This window comes from Bombina bombina, chromosome 6 (assembly GCF_027579735.1).
Source record: "Bombina bombina isolate aBomBom1 chromosome 6, aBomBom1.pri, whole genome shotgun sequence".
In the NCBI taxonomy this organism is placed as follows: Eukaryota; Metazoa; Chordata; class Amphibia; order Anura; family Bombinatoridae; genus Bombina; species Bombina bombina.
This window is the reverse complement of record NC_069504.1, coordinates 323784989-323807610: the sequence shown is the minus strand read 5'-3', so window position 1 is coordinate 323807610 and position 22622 is coordinate 323784989. Positions and strand designations below refer to the sequence as shown.

Below are 22622 nucleotides of genomic sequence, written 5' to 3'. Positions count from 1 at the left end.
CTACCGCACAATCCTCCCACAGGTAACTGGGGTAATGAGTAGAGTATTCTACTAGCTTTAAAACTGTGCTGCAACACGATACTCAATACTGAACACTCCTTCTGTCCTACTGGGGCAAAGATTACCTGTTCGGTCAGAGAAAGCGGTCCCATCACGGCAGAATATGTTGAGACCTGGGAGGTCTGTTCAGTCACTAATAACTAAACACTTCCAGAGCCTTGTGAAGCATTTGGATGTGGTGCTGGCTCAAGTTAGCCCGACAAGCGATTTGGCAATCATGCTATATCCGGACATGCACAGAGGTGACAAATGCAATCTCTGAGATAGCTACTACTCAAGACGCCATCAAATTACCTATGCAAAAAGCCGAGGCCCTGACAAAATTACGCAGAGGGTATCGCAGTTCCCTCTGTGTGGAGAGCGGAGAGCTGAAGCAGTTGGACACAAGTTGAACGACAGGAAAGTGTTGGCCCCCATGTAGCAACACGCTGGCAGCTTCCTTCAAAACTGAGAGTTTGTTAACAATTTATTACTGGTTTAAAGAAACAAATAAGTTATTTCTGTTACAGTAAATAATGACATATTTTCAACTAGTAAACTCCCAGGGAGTATTGCACAAACAAAGTCCAGCAGTATCTAACTTCCATACCAATCATTCTGCAATAATTGACATCCCTTAACTATCTACACACACTGTACCGGCTGGGGCACTCTTGGCCCTGAGCACATCTCCATAGTTATTAGATTAGATTTGTTTATTGTCATTGTACAGAGTAAAAAAACAGAGACAACGAAATTGTAGTTGAATATCTAACCTATCCATAACACAAGGTAGTACTGAAATGGTAAATCTGACAAAGGACGATAAAAATCAAGTGACTTGTGCAATAATCTATGATAATAATCTATGTGACTATGTTAAATAATCCCCTCATTGTTTGCGGCCGAGGCAGTGGGGTACATTAAATTTGGGGATTGCTCAGGATTGAGGAATATACTAGCAACAATAGATAAGACTTTAAGCAGGACATAGCTAGAACTACTGATAAACATAAGTATTTATATCAGATTACAGCTAACAAGCAAATACATGGGAGACAGGCTATTAATGTATTTAAGAGTACCCTACATGTCCTATATGTATACACATGCATTTATATGTTTATCTAGTGGCTCCCTTGGCTTAGGTATTCAGTGTCTGAGGCGTGGACTAGCCCACTGACCTACACTAAATTATAAAGGAAGTAGCCCATAAAATCAATGTTGTTTTTTGCTTACATTGTTGTAGCACAGTTCCTCTTTACTAAAATATATACTCACAGATAGAGTACATCAAATTGTCCAATAAGTGACCCAAGGCTCCCACAACTCTCTATTCACTGAAAAATATTTCAGATCTCTGAACTCTATAACATATATCCCTTGTATTTTAATATTGCCCAATTATCATTGATCGTTTAATGGAACTATAAAGAATAATCGACCAGATATATCAAAGACCGTCCTTATAGTTGTCTCCTATGTATCACAGAGGTCCAAAAGTGACTTCCTTTAGTGTTCGGAGGTTAAAACTCGAGGTTACAGTGAATTGTGCACAGAGGTATAAGTCAGACATTATTAACATAATTAGAAGTTTAGTATGTAATGCTGTTTGTTGTACAGGAAATTAAAGCTACAACAGTAGGATGCTTGAACTAAGTACTGATGATAGACACGTAATTATTTGTTAATATTTAATTCAAATGTGTAATTGAGAAAGCTTTTGCCCTAAAAAAATGCATATGTTGATGTACATACTATTTCATTGTCTGTAACTCTTAGTTTGGATTGCACACAAATTTCTATGCGAGATAGCTGTAACTCCAAAAATGTCTATGTTGATGTGCTCATTCTTTTAATGTCTGTAATTGCATATTAACTTCAATAAAAAAAATGTTATTGCCTGGCTAGGGTAAAGCTGCTATTAAGGTTATAGTTTACATTTCAAGCCAAAAAGCAAACAAACTACAAAACATTGCCATTTGAGGTAAAAGGGACATCCTACAACTGATACCACATCTATAAGCTTGTAAGAAGTACATAAAACATTTAAATATTAATTGCTTGTTAGGAGACAAAAATGGCCACCAAGGACCGCCCACCTATTGCATGTGTATTTTGTTACGTTATGTTTCTCTAATCACGATCCACCAGTGAATACGTTTTCCTACTTGCACACTCTGATTTATGCATAAGCAACTTGAAATCGCTAACTGAAAAATATCAAACATGCACTGTTAAACTGTCTTAGAAGAAAACAGCTAACTGGACAAGAAGAAAGCTGTGGGCTGAGATTGGCGACCATTTTCGGCTGCTAACAAACAATGATTATTTAAAAGTTTCATGTACTTCTTACAAGCTTATAGATGTGGAACCCATTGCGAGATGATTGTCTGGTATGTAACATGTAACAATAAGTAATAAAGAATATGGGCTCCATTTATCAAGCAGCAGTTGCTGCTTTGGTGTCCCATTGTTTCAAGTCCGCCTGAAACGAAAGTTAAGAAGTAGCGGTCATCAGACCAATGCGCCATAACCTGTCCGCCACCTAAAAGGTCGCGGATGGAAATCATCCTGATCCAATATGCTATCGGTTGGTTGATTGACTGCCAGTAAGCAGAGGGTAGCATTGCACAAGCATTTCTGGCAAAATGCTTGTGCAATGATAAATGCAGACTTTGGGGGGTAGTTATCAAGCCGTCAACCTCAAATACGCTGCGTATTCCGCAGCGTATTTGTGGCGAGGCTGATACGCCTTAGTTATCAAAGGCTCGAGACCGGCAAAAGTAGAATTTTGTGACGTCAGCTTCGATCCGCCGGACTCAGTCCGACACAGATCGATTCTTACGTCACTCCAGATGTTCCGCACACAAGTGCGGCACATTCTCACTACTTTTGCTAGCTATCAAAAAACTAGCAGGTACACTCGGCACTTTTACGGCCCAGCGTACCTGGTTTTCAAAGCGCCAGCCTGGAGGCAGCGGATCCCATAGGAATCAATGGGAGTCTGACCATAGCGAAAGTACAAGTTCGCTGCTGACAGACATCCCATTGATTTCTATGGGAGCTGTCTACACCTAACACCCTAACATGTACCCCGAGTCTAAACACCACTAATCTGACCCCCCCTACACCGCCGCAACTAAATAAAGTTATTACCCCCTAAACCGCCGCTCCCGGAGCCCACCGCAAGCTACTCTATACATATTAACCCCTAAACCGCTGCTCCCGGAGCCCACCGCAACTATAATAAATGTATTAACCCCTAACCCGCCGCTCCCTGAACCCGCCGCAACCTATATTAAATGTATTAACCCCTATCCTGCCCCCCCTACACCGTCGCCACCTATAATACATTTATTAACCCCTAATCTGCCCCCCCTACACCGTCGCCACCTATAATAAATTTATTAACCCCTATCCTGCCCCCCACTACGCCGCCGCCACTGTAATAAAATGATTAACCCCTAAACCTAACCCTAACCCTAACGCCCCCTAACTTAAATATTAATTAAATAAATCTAAATAAATTAACTCTTATTAACTAAATGAATCCTATTTAAAACTAAATACTTACCTTTAAAATAAACCCTAATATAGCTACAATATAAATAATAATTATATTCTAGCTATCTTAGGATTTATTTTTATTTTACAGGTACCTTTCAATTTATTTTAACCATGTACAATAGCTATTAAATAGTTATTAACTATTTAATAGCTTACCTAGCTAAAATAAAGAGAAATGTACCTGTGAAATAAATCCTAACCTAAGTTACAATTACACCTAACACTACACTATACTTTAATAAATTATTCCTATTTAAAAATAAATACTTACCTGTAAAATAAACCCTAAGATAGCTACAATGTAATTAATAATTATATTATAGCTATCTTAGGATTTATATTTATTTTACAGGTAACTTTGTATTTATTTTAGCTAGTTAGAATAGTTATTAAATAGTTATTAACTATTTAATAACTACCTAGCTAAAAGAAATACAAAATTACCTGTAAAATAAATCCTAACTTAAGTTACAATTAAACCTAATACTACACTATCATTAAATTAACTAAATAAACTACCTACAAAGAACTACAATGAAATACAATTACATAAACTAACTAAAGTACAAAAAATAAAAAAAGCTAAGTTACAAAAAATAAAAAATTAAGTTACAAACATGCTAAAAATATTACAACAATTTTAAGCTACTTACACCTAATCTAAGCCCCCTAATAAAATAACAAACCCCCCCAAAATAAAAAAAATCCCTACCCTATTCTAAATTACATAAATTTCAAAGCTCTTTTACCTTACCAGCCCTTAAAAGGGCCATTTGTGGGGGCATGCCCCAAAAAGTTCAGCTCTTTTGCCTGTAAAATAAAAATACAACCCCCCCCCCAACATTAAAACCCACCACCCACATACCCCTAATCTAACCCAAACCCCCCTTACAAAAACCTAACACTAATCCCCTGAAGATCATCCTACCTTGAGTCGTCTTCACTCAGCCGAGCCACCGATGGAACTGAAGAGGACATCCGGAGCGGAAGAAGTTAATCCTCCAAGCGGCGCTGAAGAAATCTTCCATCCGATGAAGTCATCATCCAGGCGGCGCTGAAGAAGTCTTCGATCCGGCCGATGTCATCTTCAAAGAGGCGCTGAAGAGGTCTTCTATCCGGGCGAAGTCATCTTCCAAGCCGGGTCTTCAATCTTCCTTCCGCCGACGCGGAACCACCTTCTTCACCGACGGACTACGACGAATGACGGCTCCTTTAAGGGACGTCATCCAAGATGGCGTCCCCTCAATTCCGATTGGCTGATAGGATTCTATCAGCCAATCGGAATTAAGGTAGGAAAATCTGATTGGCTGATGGAATCAGCCAATCAGATTGAGCTCGCATTCTATTGGCTTTTCCGATCACCGCATTCTATTGGCTGTTCCGATCAAGATAGCTATAATATAATTATTAATTACATTGTAGCTATCTTAGGGTTTATTTTACAGGTAAGTATTTATTTTTAAATAGGAATAATTTATTAAAGTATAGTGTAGTGTTAGGTGTAATTGTAACTTAGGTTAGGATTTATTTCACAGGTACATTTCTCTTTATTTTAGCTAGGTAAGCTATTAAATAGTTAATAACTATTTAATAGTTATTGTACATGGTTAAAATAAATTGAAAGGTACCTGTAAAATAAAAATAAATCCTAAGATAGCTAGAATATAATTATTATTTATATTGTAGCTATATTAGGGTTTATTTTAAAGGTAAGTATTTAGTTTTAAATAGGATTCATTTAGTTAATAAGAGTTAATTTATTTAGATTTATTTAATTAATATTTAAGTTAGGGGGGCGTTATGGTTAGGGTTAGACTTAGGTTTAGGGGTTAATCATTTTATTACAGTGGCGGCGGCGTAGTGGGGGGCAGGATAGGGGTTAATAAATTTATTATAGGTTGCGGCGGGTTCATGGAGCGGCGGTTTAGGGGTTAAACTATTTATTTAGTTGCGGAGAGGTGCGGGATCAGCAGGATAGGGGTTAATAATTTTATAATAGAGGGCGACGGTATAGGGGGGCAGGATAGGGGTTACTAGGTATAATGTAGGTGGCAGCGGTGTCCGGGAGCGGCGGTTTAGGGGTTAATACATTTATAAGACTTGCGGCGGGGTCTAGGAGCGGCGGTTTAGGGGTTAATACATTTATAAGACTTGCGGCGGGGTCTAGGAGCGGCGGTTTAGGGGTTAGTAACTTTATTTAGTTGCGGGGGGCTCCGGGGGCGCCGGTATAGGGGGTAGAACAGTGTAGTTTAGTGTGAGTGCTTAGTGACAGGCTAGCAATAAAGCTGGGAAAAAGCCGAAGGGCAGCGAGATCGGATGAGTGATAACTGTCACAGTCCGCTGCTCATCGCCCCGCGGCTTTTTGACAGCTTTATTTGATAACTTAGGCGAACGTATTCAAGGTCCGCGGCGGCGAAGGTAGGCGAGCTTAGGCGGACGTATTGGGCCGGCGAAGCAAGAAAAGTAGACGGCTTGATAAGTAGCCCCCAGTGTATGCTGTTCGTCTGCAGTGATGTCCAGCGGAGATGATTTGCTACAGTGAATCATGTCCGCAAGACATTTGGTAAATGGGGCCCTAAGTATTGGGTCTAGAGTGTCCCTTTAAATGAATTACATTTTCTAACCCTAATCCTAAACTGCTTCATTTCTAACAGGGACATTTTATTTGCAATATTTCCAGTTTTACAATAATTTATTTGTAATGTTGTATGTGGGGGGGGGGGGTGGGGGGGGTTCTTGATGACTGAGATTCATAAAACCTTTTTTATTGAATTAATATTTTGATTAAAAAGCTTGCAGCAGCATTGTCACATGAAAATGCAGACCCATCAGATTGGCCAGTAGCAGCATCAGTTTCATCAAATAAAATGGAGCCGCTTATGTCTCACATCGATTAGCGTCTCACCACACAGAGTTTTACCAGCATTCAAAAATGTTAATGTATTAAAAACATGACATAAGAAATTACTCAAAATTAAATAGCACAATATCCTATAGAAAACAACCCACTTTAAAAAATATTGAAGTTCAACACCATCAAAATAAAAAGAAATATGCTGCAACCTTACCAGCTTTGTAATAGTGATACTCTATACTGAAACAATACACTTCACTCTTGAATCTTGTTAGTTTGAAGCCCATATGTTAAGTCTCAGTTCAGGCGAGAAATCTTGACCAAACCTCAAAAGCGCCTTTAAACATCCTGGGATATAAATACTATTCCACCAAGGGAGACTACATTAACATAAAAAACAGACGTGAATATTTAATATTTACCTGCATTTATAGATCCCCGTTTTGCAATATGTTTTCTATCAGGTAGTTTACGAGTTTTGCGCTAAACAGGGTGCGAAACTAAAGCCAAAAAAGTTGCGTTATTTCATTCTCCATAGCGATGCCATTACGAGTTACTGAAAGCCTCCTTGTGCGTGTGATATGGTGGGGTTAAGCTCCATACCGCACAAAATCCAAGGGCTGCTTGACGTGCTCGTGCCCGCTTTCCCCCATAGACATCAATGGGGAGAGAGTGTTAGAAAAAACCTAACATCTGAAGTGCGGAATTAAAAATCTCTGTAACACAACCCCATTGATGTCTATGGGGGAAAAAAACACCCTAACATAAACCCAAAGTCTAAACACTCCTAATCCGCCGCCCCCGACATCGCCGTCACTAATAAGAAAGTTATTAACCCCTAATCCGCCACTCCCGACATCGCCGACACCTAAAGTTATTAACCCCTAAACTGCCACCCGACATTGCCGACACTAATAAGAAAATTATTAACCCCTAATCCGCCGCTCCCGACATCGCCGACACCTAAAGTTATTAACCCCTAATCTGCCGCCCCGACATTGCCAACACTATAATAAAGTTATTAACCCCTATCCCATGCTCCCCGACTATAATAAAGTTATTAACCCCTATTCCGCCGCTCCCCGACTTCACCACCACTATAATAAAGCTATTAACCCCTATTCCGCTGCTCCCCGACATCGCCGACACCTAAAGTTATTAACCCCTAATCTGCCGCCCCGACATTGCCAACACTATAATAAAGTTATTAACCCCTATCCCATGCTCCCCGACATCGCCCTGCCACTATAATAAAGTTATTAACTCCTATTCCGCCGCTCCCCGACATCGCCGCCACTATAATAAAGTTATTAACCCCTATTCCCGCCGCTCCCCGACTTCACCACCACTATAATAAAGCTATTAACCCCTATTCCGCTGCTCCCCGACATCATAATAAAGTTATTAACCCCTATTCCGCCAGTCCCCGACATCGCTGCCACTATAATAAAGCTATTAACCCCTATTCCGCCAGTCCCCGACATCGCTGCCACTATAATAAAGCTATTAACCCCTATTCCGCTGCTCCCCGACATCGCCGCCACTATAATAAAGTTATTAACCCCTATTCCGCCACTCCCCGACTTCCCCACCACTATAATAAAGCTATTAACCCCTATTCCGCTGCTCCCGACATCGCCGACATAATAAAGTTATTAACCCCTATTCTGCCAGTCCCTGACATCGCTGCCACTATAATAAAGCTATTAACCCCTATTCCGCCAGTCCCCGACATCGCTGCAACTATAATAAAGTTATTAACCCCTATCCCGTGCTCCCCGACATCGCCGCCACTATAATAAAGTTATTAACCCCTATTCCGCCGCTCCCTGACATCGCCGCCACTATAATAAAGTTATTAACCCCTATTCCGCTGCTCCCCGACTTCACCACCACTATAATAACGCTATTAACCCCTATTCCGCTGCTCCCCGACATCGCCGACATTATAATAAAGTTATTAACCCTTATTCCGCCAGTCCCCGACATCGCTTCCACTATAATAAAGCTATTAACCACTATTCCGCCAGTCCCCGACATCGCTGCCACTATAATAAAGCTATTAACCCCTATTCTGCCGCTCCCCAACATCGCCACCACTATAATAAAGTTATTAACCCCTATTCCACCGCTCCCAGACATCGCCGCCACTATAATAAAGTTATTAACCCCTATTCCGAAACTCCCCGACATCGCCACCTCTATAATAAAGCTATTAACCCCTAATATGCCGCTCCCCAAAATCGCCAACACTAAAATAAAGTTATTAACCCGTAAACCTCCGGCCTCCCACATCGCCACAATTAAATAAACCTATTAACCCCTAAACCTCCGGCCGCGCACATCGCCGCTACTAAATAAACCTATTAATCCCTTAACTGCCAGCCCCCCCCCCCCACATCGCAAAACACTAAATTGAATTATTAACCCCTAACTATAAATTAAAATTACAATATAACTATCTTAAAATAAATAAAAACTTACCTGTGAAATAAAAAAAACTTAAGTTTAAACTATAAATTAACCTAACATAACTATTCTAATAAAATAAAAATAAAAAATACCAATTACAAAATCTAAATTACAAATTTAAAAAAAGCTAACACTACGAAAAAAATAAAAAAAATCTAAAATTACAAAAAATAATAAACTCTAAATTATGAAAAATAAAAAACACTAAGCTTACAAAAAATAATAAACGAAATGATCAAAAATAAAAACAATTACACCTAATCTAATAGCCCCATAAAAATAACCCCCCCAAATAAAAACACCCCCTAGCCTACAATAAACTACCAGTAGCCCTTAAAATGGCTTTTTGTAGGGCATTGCCCTAAGTTAACTTTTATTGGCTGTTCACTTCAGGAACCGTAAGTATACTGTATATTCTAAGGTTAATGTTAGGGGTGTTTTTTGTCTTTTTTTTTTTTTAGATTAGGGCTTTGGGCTTTTTTAAAAGAGCTGAATGCCCTTTTAAGGGCAATGAAAAAGAACTGAATGCTCTTTTAAGGGCAATGCCCATACAAATGCCCCTTTAGGGGCAATGGGTAGCTTAGATTTTTTTTAGAGTTAGGTTTTTTATTTTGGGCGGTTGGTTAGGTGGTGGATTTTACTGTTGGGGGGACTTTGTATTTTTTACAGATAAAAGAGCTGTTTAACTTAGGGCAATGTCCTACAAAAGGCCCTTTTAAGGTAGTTTATTGTAGGCTAGTGGGTGTTTTTATTTTGGGAGGACTTTTTTATTTTTATAGGGCTAGATTAGGTGCAATTGATTTTATTTTTGATAATTTTGTTTATTATTTTTTGTAAGCTTAGTGTTTTTTACTTTTCATAATTTAGTGTTCATTATTTTTTGTAATTTAGATTTTTTTAATTGGTAGTATTTTTTTATTTTATTAGAATAGTAATGTTAGGTTAATTTATAGTTTAATGTTAGGTTTATTTTTATTTCACAGGTAACATTTTATTTATTTTAAGATAGTTATATTGTAATTTAAAGCTAGGGGGTGTTAGTATTAGGAGTTAATAGTTTAATTTAGTGTTTTGTGGTGTGGGGTGCCGGCGGTTTAGGGGTTAATAGGTTTATTTAGAGGTGGTGATGTGGGAGGCCAGAGGTTTAGGGGTTAATAACTTTATTATAGTGTCGGCAATGTGGGAGGCCAGAGGTTTAGGGGTTAATAACTTTATTATAGTGGCGGCAATGTCGGCGAGTGGCGGATTAGGGGTTAATAGCTTTATTATAATGTCAGAGTTGTCGGGGGCTGGCGGATTAGGGGTTATTAGGTTTATTTTATAGTCGCAATGTGGGTGGGCGGCAAATTAGGGGTTAATACATTTTAACTAGTGTTTTCCATGCGGGAGGGTGGCGGTTTAGGAGTTAATAGGTAGTTTATGGGCGTTAGTGTATTTTGTAACACTTTAGTTATGAGTTTTGTGAAACATTTTTGTTTCACAAAACTCAACACTACTGCTCTCAGATTGCGGTATGGCTCGTGTTGGTATAGGCTGTAACGCAAGGATTTTAGCCTTAACGCACAACCTGTTATACCGGTGCTATGAAAATCCCACGCAAAAAGTCATTTTTTTGAGTGCGGAATGGACATTGCATTACAGGCTAAAATGCTTGCGGTATAGCAATACCGACACGACTCGTAATATCTGTTAGTGGCCATTACCCTGGAATTGCCATTTTTCAGCGTTAAAAGCCATAACGCAAAACTCTACTAATCTAAACTAATCTACCTGTATGTGTTGCAGTTGTAATTTGTATTTTTCTGTATTTATAGTGGTTCTCATTTGATGTTTGAGATACCACATTTGGCCACTTAATACAGCTGTATTTTTAATGGCAGGAAATCCCACTGGAGATCAGCTAAAAAAAGATAGGTGACTGGAACTCCAATACATTTTGAACATTATCTTGCCTATATAAAGAGACTTCTCAGCAGCATAATGAGCTTCTACGAACAGAGCCCAATGTTTCCTTACCAGTGAAATAATTCCACAATACTAATTTACAGAGAGGATACATTTACAGAGCTTCCCTCACAAGGTGGTGTTGATACATTAAGGGAATGAAAATGTATTTGGTATTTGCAACCAAGCTCCTAAAGCAGATATTGTAGGGACAGTCAATATTCTAAGTGTTCTTACCTGCCTTTAAATTCTATCTGTGCTTCTGTGCTGGTACCTACTTCTCTCACCTTGATCATACTCTCTTCCTTTAATAAAATACTTTGCTGCTTCATAAAACCTAATTTATGTTGCAATTTACAGGTATATGCTTTTACGTAAGTGCTTCTAGTAAGATGTATCGCAGGATTTGTGATAACACTAGGTATAATCCACCAAGCTTATGGTTGTAGGTCATATCAAGCTTGCTCAGACTACTGCAGAGCTACTTGCACTATAACAATTCTTGCTAAAGATGTGGTTTTTCTATTAAGGGATAGATTACAAGTGGAGTGCTATTTTAGCATGCACCAGTAAAAGGGGAAATGTGCCTGTTTACTGGTGCACGTTAAATAACAAGCCATTACAAGTGACTGGTTAATGCTCCCACAACTTTGCGGGAGCACTTTGCACTTAGCGCAATTAACCAGAAGTCAGACCTCTGGTTAATTAAGAAAATGTGCCCCGATTGCCCCCCAAATTAAAGTGTACAGTTCCTTTTATTAAAAAAAAATGAGCATCTCTATATTTTTAAAGAAAAAACTGCACAGAGCGTTTATTAGGGGTTAAAGTGAGGGGATGTGGGGTGTTAGTAGCTTTACATTTATGTCTATGGGGACTGTATTTTTACTTTAAATATATATGTATATGCTTATATAAATCTATATTTATGGGTCATTTCACTGTTGTTTGCAAGGCCGAGACCCTTAAACTCACATACCAGCCTATTTCTCAATTCTTTATGTACATCAAAATATTACAACTTTGAGAACTGTTACATATGTTAGTATACCTGTTAAGGAAACGATTGATGTTCAATGAACCAAATTAGACTATGGGCTCCATGTACGAAGCAGCGAAAGCTGCTCCGGAGCCTTTGCGGGGCAGTTTCGCATATGCAAGCCTGCTTCCCGCAATGTAAGAAGCAGCGGTCATTAGACCGCTGCTTCCTACACCCTACGCCACCTCTTAGGTGGCGAAGCAAAATCACAGAGAGCACGCTCGCTCTCGGTGGTTGACAGCCCCTTCAGTCACGTGATTGGTCGCGCAATTGAAGGGGCGGGCATTACACACTCCGATGAGTGTGTAATGATACATACGGGCAAGCGGATCAACAGATCTGCTGCCCGTGTGTAGTGAAGGCGGGTGGACAGCTTTGCGAGTTAAGAAGCTGTCCGCCTGCCATTTAGTACGACGCCCTATGTTAACACCTATCGTATAATAAAACAAAGAAGCATAGGACTGATACAAAAGTTTTCTTTATTAACTAATTGTATAAATGAGATAAATGTTGAAATATTATGATAATGTTTTTATACTGAAAAGTTATGATTGAATATGTTTGTAAACATGACAAAATTGCAAATAAAAACAATTTCAAAATAAATATATATTTATTTGTTAATATGTATATATACACATATAAACACATAAATATATATGAGTATATATATATATATATATATATATATATCATACACCATGGCATGCTCTGTTGCTGTAACTTATCTGCTGAGTGCTGGTGGAGAGTTATAAAAAATAACCCTCCTACCCCTACCTCACAAAATTATAAAGTATCGCATTCACTATATGGCCAAACAAAAACTATGTCCAAATTCCTATTCCTTAAGTTACTTGCCCTTGCAAATGATGTAGAGTCTAACCCTGGTCCCCTAACAAATTCTATCCCTAGCCTTCCAGCTAAAAAAGGCCTCTTCTTTGTGCACTGTAATATCCGCAGCTTACTACCAAAAATTGATGCACTGCAAGCTTGGTGTTTACAATACAAGCCCAAAATGATTGTGATCGCTGAATCGTGGCTAAGAGCAAAAATACCTGACTCTGCCATTGCAATACATGGGTATTCATGCCATAGAAATGACAGAGCAAAAAGAGGAGGCGGCATTGTAATTTATGTTGACAATTCCACAAAGTACACCCCCTTACAAAAATCTAGCTCTCCTGCCACCTTTGATTTCCTTTCTGGCACAATTGAGATCCCACACAGTAAATCAATCATTGTTGCAGGAATCTACCGCCCACCTAACTCCCCTGTGCATTCCCTTTCTGACATAGCACATCTTCTTAGTGAAACCATAGCTCAAAACCCAAAAAGTGACATTTTGTTTTTTGGAGATTTTAATATTGATTGGATGAATCCGAAAAATAATAGTTGTTGCTCGCTGTTTAAAACTTTGCAGCTAACGCGATTAATCTCCTCCCCAACTCACATAAACATCAAAAGCCATAATCACACCCTGCTTGATTGTATTCTCTCCATTTTCCCTCACCGAATCCAGGAGGCAGGTGTTCACCCTAACAATTTCAGTGACCACTGCATAGTGTACTGCGTGCGCAAAATAAAGGCAACTAAATCCTCTCCCAAGGTTAAAATCACCAGGTCCTTCAAAAAATGTAATCTTCAATAATTTCTAAATGACATCAAGAACCTCCCCTGGCACAGATTAAACCTAATCCCAGATTTTGACTCTGCAGTTGAATTATTTCAGTCCGAACTCCTACAAGTTGGAATTTACATGCCCCGCTGTGTAAGGTGTGAGTAAAAGGAGCACATTTGAATTGGATCACAGTTGACCTCATTCAAATGAACCAGTTTCGGGATTCATTGTGGTCAAAGTTCAAGCATACTGGCTCTATAAACAATCACTGTGTATACAGACAATAGTAAATATATGCACTAAACAAACAAAATTGGCCAAGGCCCAATATTTCTGTGAAAATCTGAACAATAACATACCCAATACATGATACATACCCAAACTTTGGAAGACTGCAAGAGTAGTGCCTATCCATAAAAGTGTGGAGATAACCTTGGTTTCTAACTATTACCCAATATCATTGCTCCCAGTATTGTAAAAAATCTTAGAAAAATGCGTCCATACGTAATCATGTGATTATTACCAACAATCTAACTATCTGACCCCTGATCAATCAGGTTTTCGCCCGAATCACTCCACTACAACTGCCCTCCTAAAAGTTTGCAACGACATCCAAACTGGCATGAAACAAGGAGACCTAACTGGAACTATTTTCCTTGATTTTGCAAAGGCCTTTGACACAGTAGACCACAACATACTACTGCTCAAACTAAAAAACTCAGGTATTGCTGATCGTCTGATAACCTGGTTTCAATCATATGTATCGGATTGATCACAATATGTCTCCATTTCTGACAGTGACTCCCTCTCTCTCTCAGTCACGTGTGGTGTTCCCCAAGCTTCCATTCTCGGCCCCCTACTATTCACATTATTTATAAATGATCTGCCTAATGATGCCTATCATGGATTATGGGGATGTAGTATAAGCACCTGCACCGCAAACTCACCTTAATAAACTAAATACGTTATATAACTCGTTCTGCTGCTTTGTGCTACAATGTAACTACAGGACCCACCATTGTGACATGCTAAAAGAACTAAACTGGCTGACGCTGGAATCCAGACGCACCCTCCATCTTTCCTGCCTTGTGTTTAAGAGCTTTTCTGGGAAGCACCACCCTACCTGAGCAGAATGCTCTCCCCGGCTGTTCCCACCTCCTATAACCTCCGATCCAGTACCAGCACATTATTTAGTCTGCCTCCATACAAAAAGACAGCAGCTCGATCCTCCTTTTCCTACAGAGCACCACAGTTATGGAACGACCTCCCGCACACTTTTAAACCTTCACCCAAGTCTAAAATCCTTTAAGAGATCCCTCTCTATATATCTCAAAACAGAAGGCATCTGTCATGGTTGATTATATATTTCTTAAATTCTTACCTGTTCTATGTTAAAGTTTGCATATATTGTGTATTATTATTGTTTTTGTATTTTATTGTACCCTATTGTATCAATGCAATGTTTTGTGGACCCAGGACATACTTGAAAAAGAGAGAAATCTCAATGTATTCTTCCTGGTAAAATATTTTATAAATAAATAATATTCATATATATTTTTAATTTGCAGCCCAACGCTGCACGAATTACCCCCTCCGCTGTGCTAGGTTCTTTGCTGTGTCTCACCACATGAAAATGAGGCTCCTTTTGAAGTCTATGGAAGCGAGCTCTTGTAAGCACAAGGCTTCCAGATAATGTGAATGTGAGGTTGCGTTCGCATTGTGTGCACTGGTATTACTGAGTGGATTGTAAATATCACACTCGAGAAAGTGCAATTCACTTCTAATCTATGGCTAAATAGTTCAAAATATTCTCTATGTTTATGGTAACACAATTACTATCACCTAGATTACCAGTTTTGCGGTATAGAGGGTGTGAAATGAACACAACAAAAGTTGCGTTATTTCACCTTCCATAGTGCTGCCATTACAAGTTTTTAAAAAGCTGCCTTGTGCGTGCGATATGGTTGCGATGAGCTCCATACCGCACAAAATCCAAGGGCTGAGAATATGTGCTCGTGCATGCTTTCCCCATACATATCATTGGGGAGAAGGTGTTAGAAAAAAAAACTAACACATGAAGTGCGGAATGGCGATCACCGTAACAAAACCCCATTGATGTCTATGGGAAAAAAAGTTATGTTTAAACACCCTAACATAAATCCCACGTCTATAAACCCCTAATCTGCTGCCGCCGCCGCCACCTACATAAAGTTATTAACCTCTAATCTGCCGCTCCCCCCATCGCTGTCATCGAAATAAAGTTATTAACCCCTATTTCCCCCGCACCCCAACATCACCCACACTATAATAAAGATATTAACCCCTATTCCGCCGCTCCCCGACATCGCAGCCACTAAATAAAGTTATTAACCCCTAATTCTCTGGTCTCCCACATAACTGCCACTAAATAAACCTATTAACCCCTAAACCGACAGCCCCCACATTGCAAAAAAATAAATTAAACTATTAACCCCTAAACCTAACAACCCCCTAACTTTATATTAAAATTACAATATCCCTATCTTAAAATAAATAAAAACTTACCTGGGAAATTAAAAAAACCTAAGTTTAAACTATAAATTAAACTAACATTACTATTATACTAAAATAACGAAATTATCCAAAATAAAAACAATTACACCTAATCTAATAGCCCTTTAAAAATAAAAAAGCCCCCCCCCCCCCCAAATAAAAAACCCTAGCCTACAATAAACTACCAATAGCCCTTAAACGGGCCTTTTGTAGAGCATTGCCCTAAAGAAATCAGCTATTTTTCTTGCCCTGAAAAGAGCATTTAGCTCTTTTAAGAACTCCCAAACCCTAATTAAAAAAAAAAAAAACACCCAAAAAAAGTAAAAAAAAAACTAACACTAACCCTCGACGATCCACTTACAGTTTCAGTAACTCTCATCCTATTGACTGATTTGAACAGCCAATAGTATTTCAGTAGCTCTCATCCTATTGGCTGATTTGAAATTCAAAAATATGTTATTTTTAATAATTTAGTGTTTTTTATTTTTTGTAATTTAGTATTATTATTTTTTTGAAATTGTAGATTTTTATTTTTTTAGCCCTGTTAGGTTTTTTTAATGTGTAATTTAATTTATTTAATTGATAGTTATTTTAACCCCTTAATGACCACAGCACTTTTCCATTTTCTGTCCGTTTGGGACCAAGGCTATTTTTACATTTTTGCGGTGTTTGTGTTTAGCTGTAATTTCCCTCTTACTCATTTACTGTACCCACACATATTATATACCGTTTTTCTCGCCATTAAATTAACTTTCTAAAAATACCATTATTTTCATCATATCTTATAATTTACTATAAAAAAAATTATAAAATATGAGGAAAAAATGGAAAAAAAACACACTTTTTTTAACTTTGACCCCCAAAATCTGTTACACATCTACAACCACCAAAAAGAAAACATGCTAAATAGTTTCTAAATTTTGTCCTGAGTTTAGAAATACCTAATATTTACATGTTCTTTGCTTTTTTTGAAAGCTATAGGGCCATAAATACAAGTAGCATTTTGCTATTTCCAAACTACTTTTTTCAAAATTAGCGCTAGTTACATTGGAGCACTAATATCTTTCAGGAATCCCTGAATATCAATGGACATGTATATATTTTTTTTTAGAAGACATCCCAAAGTATTGATCTAGGCCAATTTTGGTATATTTCATGCCACCATTTCACCGCCAAATGCGATCAAATACAAAAAATCGTTCACTTTTTCACAAATTTTTTCACAAACTTTCGGTTTCTCACTGAAATTATTTACAAACAGCTTGTGCAATTATGGCACAAATGGTTGTAAATGCTTCTCTGGGATCCCCTTTGTTCAGAAATAGCAGACATATATGGCTTTGGCATTGCTTTTTGGTAATTAGAAGGCCGCTAAATGCCGCTGCGCACCACACGTGTATTATGCCCAGCAGTGCAGGGGTTAATTAGGGAGCTTGTAGGGAGCTTGTATGGTTAATTTTAGCTTTAGTGTAGTGTAGTAGACAACCCAAAGTATTGATCTAGGCCCATTTTGGTATATTTCATGCCACCATTTCACCGCCAAATGCGATCAAATAAAAAAAAAACGTTAAATTTTTCACAATTTTAGGTTTCTCACTGAAATCATTTACAAACAGCTTGTGCAATTATGGCACAAATGGTTGTAAATGCTTCTCTGGGATCCCCTTTGTTCAGAAATAGCAGATATATATGACTTTGGCGTTGCTTTCTGGTAATTAGAAGGCCGCAAAATGCTGCTGCGCATCACACGTGTATTATGGCTAGCAGTGAAGGGGTTAATTAGGAAGTTTGTAGGGAGCTTGCAGGGTTAATTTTAGCTTTAGTGTAGAGATCAGCCTCCCACCTGACACATCAGACCCCCTGATCCCTCCCAAACAGCTCCCTTCCCTCCCCCACCCCACAATTGTCCCCGCCATCTTAAGTACTGGCAGAAAGTCTGCCAGTACTAAAATAAAAGCTTTTTGGGGGGTTTAGGTTTTTTAAAAAAATAAAAAAATAATTCTTCTGCTGTGTAGGACCCCCCTTAGCCTCCAACCTCCCTGATCCCCCCCAAAACAGCTCTGTAACCCTTCCCTATCTGCCTTATTGGGGGCCATCTTGGGTACTGGCAGCTGTCTGCCAGTACCCAGCTTGCACAAAAAAGGGCTTTTTTTTTTTTTTTCTTAGTGTTTTTTTTTTTCTGTAGTGTAGCTTCCCCAAACACCCCCCACCCCCCCCACCACCACAAACCCCCACCACCTCATTGATCGTATTTTTTTTTTAAATTTTTTGAACTGATTGCCTTTTTCTGTAGTGTAGCGGTTCCCACCCGCTCCCTCCCCGTGCACGCGCCTTCCCCCGCCCTTCCGTGCACGCGCGCGCGCCCCCGGGCATCCCCGCCCACGATCCCGCCCCCCTCCACATCTCCAGGGCCATCGATGGCCGCCACCCGCCTCCCGGTAGTGCTCCCACCCACCAACGAAGGAAGCCACCGATCTCCGGTGCAGAGAGGGCCACAGAGTGGCTCTCTCTGCATCGGATGGCTTCAAAAGGTTATTGCAGGATGCCTCCATATCGAGGCATCACTGCAATAACCGGAAAGCAGCTGGAAGCAAACAGGATCGCTTCCAGCTGCTTTCCACACCGAGGACGTGCAGGGTACGTTCTCAGGCATTAACTGCCTTTTTTTTGAGGACGTACCCTGCACGTCCTCGGTCGTTAAGGGGTTAATTTTAGCATAATAGTAATGTTAGTTTAATTTATAGTTTAAACTTAGGTTCTTTTAATTTCCCCGGTGATGTGGGAGGGTAGAGGTTTAGGGGTTAATAACTTTATTTAGTGGTGGCGATGTTGGGGAGCGGCGGAATAGGGATTAATATCTTTATTATAGTGTGGGCGATGTTGGGGTGCGGGGGAATAGGGGTTAATAACTTTATTATGGTGGTGACGATCTCGGGGAGCGGCAGAATAGGGGTTAATACATTTTATTAGTGGCGGCAATGTTAGGAGTGGCAGATTAGGGGTTAATAACTTTAATATAGTGTTTGCAATGTGGGAGGGCCGCGGTTTAGGGGTTAATAGGTAGTTTATAGGTGTTAGTGTACAGTACTTTGTAACAGTTTGGTTATGAGTTTTGTGTAACAGTTTTGTAGCGCAAAACTCATAACTACTGGTCTCAGATTGTGGAACGGATCGTGTCGGTATAGGCTGGAACGCAACTTTTTAGCCTCACTGCAAAACTTGTAATGGCAGCGCTATGGAAATCCCACGCAAAAACATCATTTTTTTGAGTGTGGGACTGCCGTTGGGTTACAGGCTAAAATGCTTGCGGTATAGCTATACCGACAAGACTCATAATGGCTGCATTCCGTTTTTTACGCTGAAATGGCGTTAAAACCAGAACGCAAAACTCATAATCTAGGTGTATGTTATTTAATTTCCTGAATTTGGTAACGTAAAACAAAAAAGCACATTGAAGGTCGCTAAAGATACACAGCAATAGGATTGTTAAACTTTGTTATACTTCCCTTGCTGTTGTTGTGGAAACAGAGCTAATGGAGAAATGTATTACAGGTTACTTTTTTTCTTCAAAATCAGCTTAATTAAAGAAACATTATTTGGTATATGGGGCAACTAAGAATGCATGTTCTCCTTTTACATCTGGTGCACTGTGCTATTGGGTGATTGATCAAATGTCCAGTGATGCCATGTGTGATGTTACCAGCCCCTATGATCATGTAAACAAGTTGTAAATATATATGTAAATAAGTATATATACTTTGGTACAGGCCTGGGGGCCCATGACTTTTCCATTATGGCCGATCTGTACTACTAATGTCCTTTAAAGCTACTGAATAATTAACAAATAGTCCACTGCTTGATCATCTTCTTTTACTGTTGTAAACAGCTGCTATGAGACAAAACTCCTCATATAGAATGAAAAAATGTTATTAATCAATTAGAAAAATATTTGTTTGTTATGATTAAAAAGCCCCATCGGTTTTAGAAAAGATGAGCGAATATTATTCAAGTGCATAGTTTTGACTAAACCACTGCCATTTATGATTTAGGACTGGATCCAAAAGGGAACACCAAAAGTTTTTTGGATTTCTGGATTCTTCTTTACTCAGTCTTTTCTTACTGGAGCAATGCAAAATTATGCCAGGAAATACAAGACACCAATTGACTTACTGCAACCTAATTTTCATGTAATTGATCAAGAGAACGACTATGATATAACCAGCTCTCCGGTAATACTTTATATTATTAAATCACGTTTGTTTAGCTTCTAATTATGTTCTGCATTTTCATTCTAATAAATGAAGTTTGATTATTTACAAAAAAAAATCAGAAATAATAAAGACATTCACCTAAACCAAATTTGAATATATTACAAATTGGTGTGTGAAAACTATGAACTCATTGGTTTCCTTTTGTATGATATTAGAGGAACAGTAAACACCTTGTTATTACAAGACATTTCTATTGTGTTGCTATATAATGGCATATCAGTTAAGTCAAGAGCCAAACTCCACCTATCATTTACCTTATTTGGAGGAGCCAGTATGGGCTTTACACAACAAGGCTAGCCACTGTCATGTTAGTATACAATGCATTATTTTGCAGTTGTTATCAGTAAAAGCCAATTAGTGATAGATATGTAGCTGGGTTGGATTACCCTTGAGAAGAAAGCAGGATGGATTTCAAGTTATGAGAATTAGAAAATCCTCTGTTTTCAGAGCTATATGAATGAATATATATATATATATATATATATATATATATATATATATATATATATATATATATATAAAAACAAAATCTCAAAGTGTTTACTATCATTTTAAGTAGTGCCATTTGATTTCATTCAGGTGCCAAATTACATATTTAATATAACCATATTATCAGGTATTAGCAAAAAACATGGCCAAAGCAAAAATAATGCAAAGCCTGTGATTCAATATTTCAGATCACTTTAAGGGGCATACAATAAATAAATGCAAGGCAGGGGTAATCAAGCTGAGACAGAAGGATTATAGGACAATGTTGGAGGAAAAGGGTGGAGGATTAGTAGAAGTGAGATGATTGTCAGACCGACTCTGTTGAGGATACTGAGTTTCTGGCTTGGAGAACTGTTCTTGAAGTGCTTTGAGGTTAGGTGGTATGTGTCTCTGAATAGGGAAGATTTACAAACAACTAGGTGAAAATGAAAGATTGAGGAGAAGGTTTTTTTGGAATAAAAGCAGGAAATAAGAAGAATGCTGGAGAAAAGGTAAAGAATGGAATTGATAGGTGAAGGTCACAAGCACAATGAAGGAGGCTGCTAAGTGAATACATATAGAAAAGGTGGAAGATTTAATGTGGTGCAAAAGAGCAGTAGATATGAATGGGGATGATATAATGAGATGCAATATAAATAAACAGGTTTGCAGTAGTAAGGGAGGTATAAGTGAGTAGACCTGGATTTATATTGTGTCTTGAGTGAAATGTATTTATCTTTAGGCATGACCACTCATGATAGAGATGTTTGTGAGGCAGACTGTAGATAGATATTTTTGTGAGGCAGACTATAGATAGAGATGTTTGTGAGACAGACTTTAGTTAAAGATGTTTGTGAGACAGACTATAGATATAGATGTTTGTGAGACAGACTGTAGATAGAGATGTTTGTGAGACATGCTGTAGATAGAGATGTATGTGAGACAGACTGCAGATAGAGATGTTTGTGAGACGGACTGTAGATAGAGATGTTTGTGAAACAGACTGCAGATAGAGATGTTTGTGAGACGGACTGTAGATAGAGATGTTTGTGAAACAGACTGTAGTGTTGAGAGGGTATCCAGGAAGAGATGTTTGTGAGGCAGACTATAGATAGAGATGTTTGTGCGACACACTATAGATAGAGATATTTGTGCGACACACTATAGATAGAGAAGTTTGTGAGACAGACAGTAGAGATGTTTGTGACACAGACTGTAGATAGAGATGTTTGTGACACAGACTGTAGATAGAGATGTTTGTGACACAGACTGTAGATTGAGATGTTTGTGACACAGACTGTAGATAGAGATGTTTGTGACACAGACTGTAGATAGAGATGTTTGTGACACAGACTGTAGATAGAGATGTTTGTGACACAGACTGTAGATTGAGATGTTTGTGACACAGACTGTAGATAGAGATGTTTGCAACACAGACTGTAGATAGAGATGTTTGTGAGACAGACTTTAGATAGAGATGTTTGTGAGACAGACTATAGATAGAGATGTTTGTGAGACAGACTGTAGATAGAGATGTTAGTGAGACAGACTGTAGATAGAGATGTTTGTGAGGCTGTGGATTGAGATGTTTGTGAGGCAGACTGTAGATAGAGATGTTTGTGAGGCAGACTATAGATAGAGATGTTTGTGAGGCAGACTATAGATAGAGATGTTTGTGAGGCAGACTATAGATAGAGATGTTTGTGAGGCAGGCTGTAGATAGAGATGTTTGTGAGGCAGACTATAGATAGAGATGTTTGTGAGACAGACTATAGATAGAGATGTTTGTGAGGCAGACTGTAGATAGAGATGTTTGTG

General features: G+C 38.7%; 1 protein-coding gene across 1 annotated transcript in view; it reads left to right on the top strand.

Annotated features, from left to right (window-relative positions):
* The window catches only part of LOC128664413 (dynein axonemal heavy chain 3-like), a 2586207-nt gene that overhangs the window by 2476001 nt on the left and 87584 nt on the right, over positions 1-22622 (top strand). The window contains exon 79 of the mRNA XM_053719244.1: positions 20115-20294. Coding sequence (XP_053575219.1) covers positions 20115-20294 — 180 coding nt within the window. The remainder of the gene's footprint in view (positions 1-20114; positions 20295-22622) is intronic.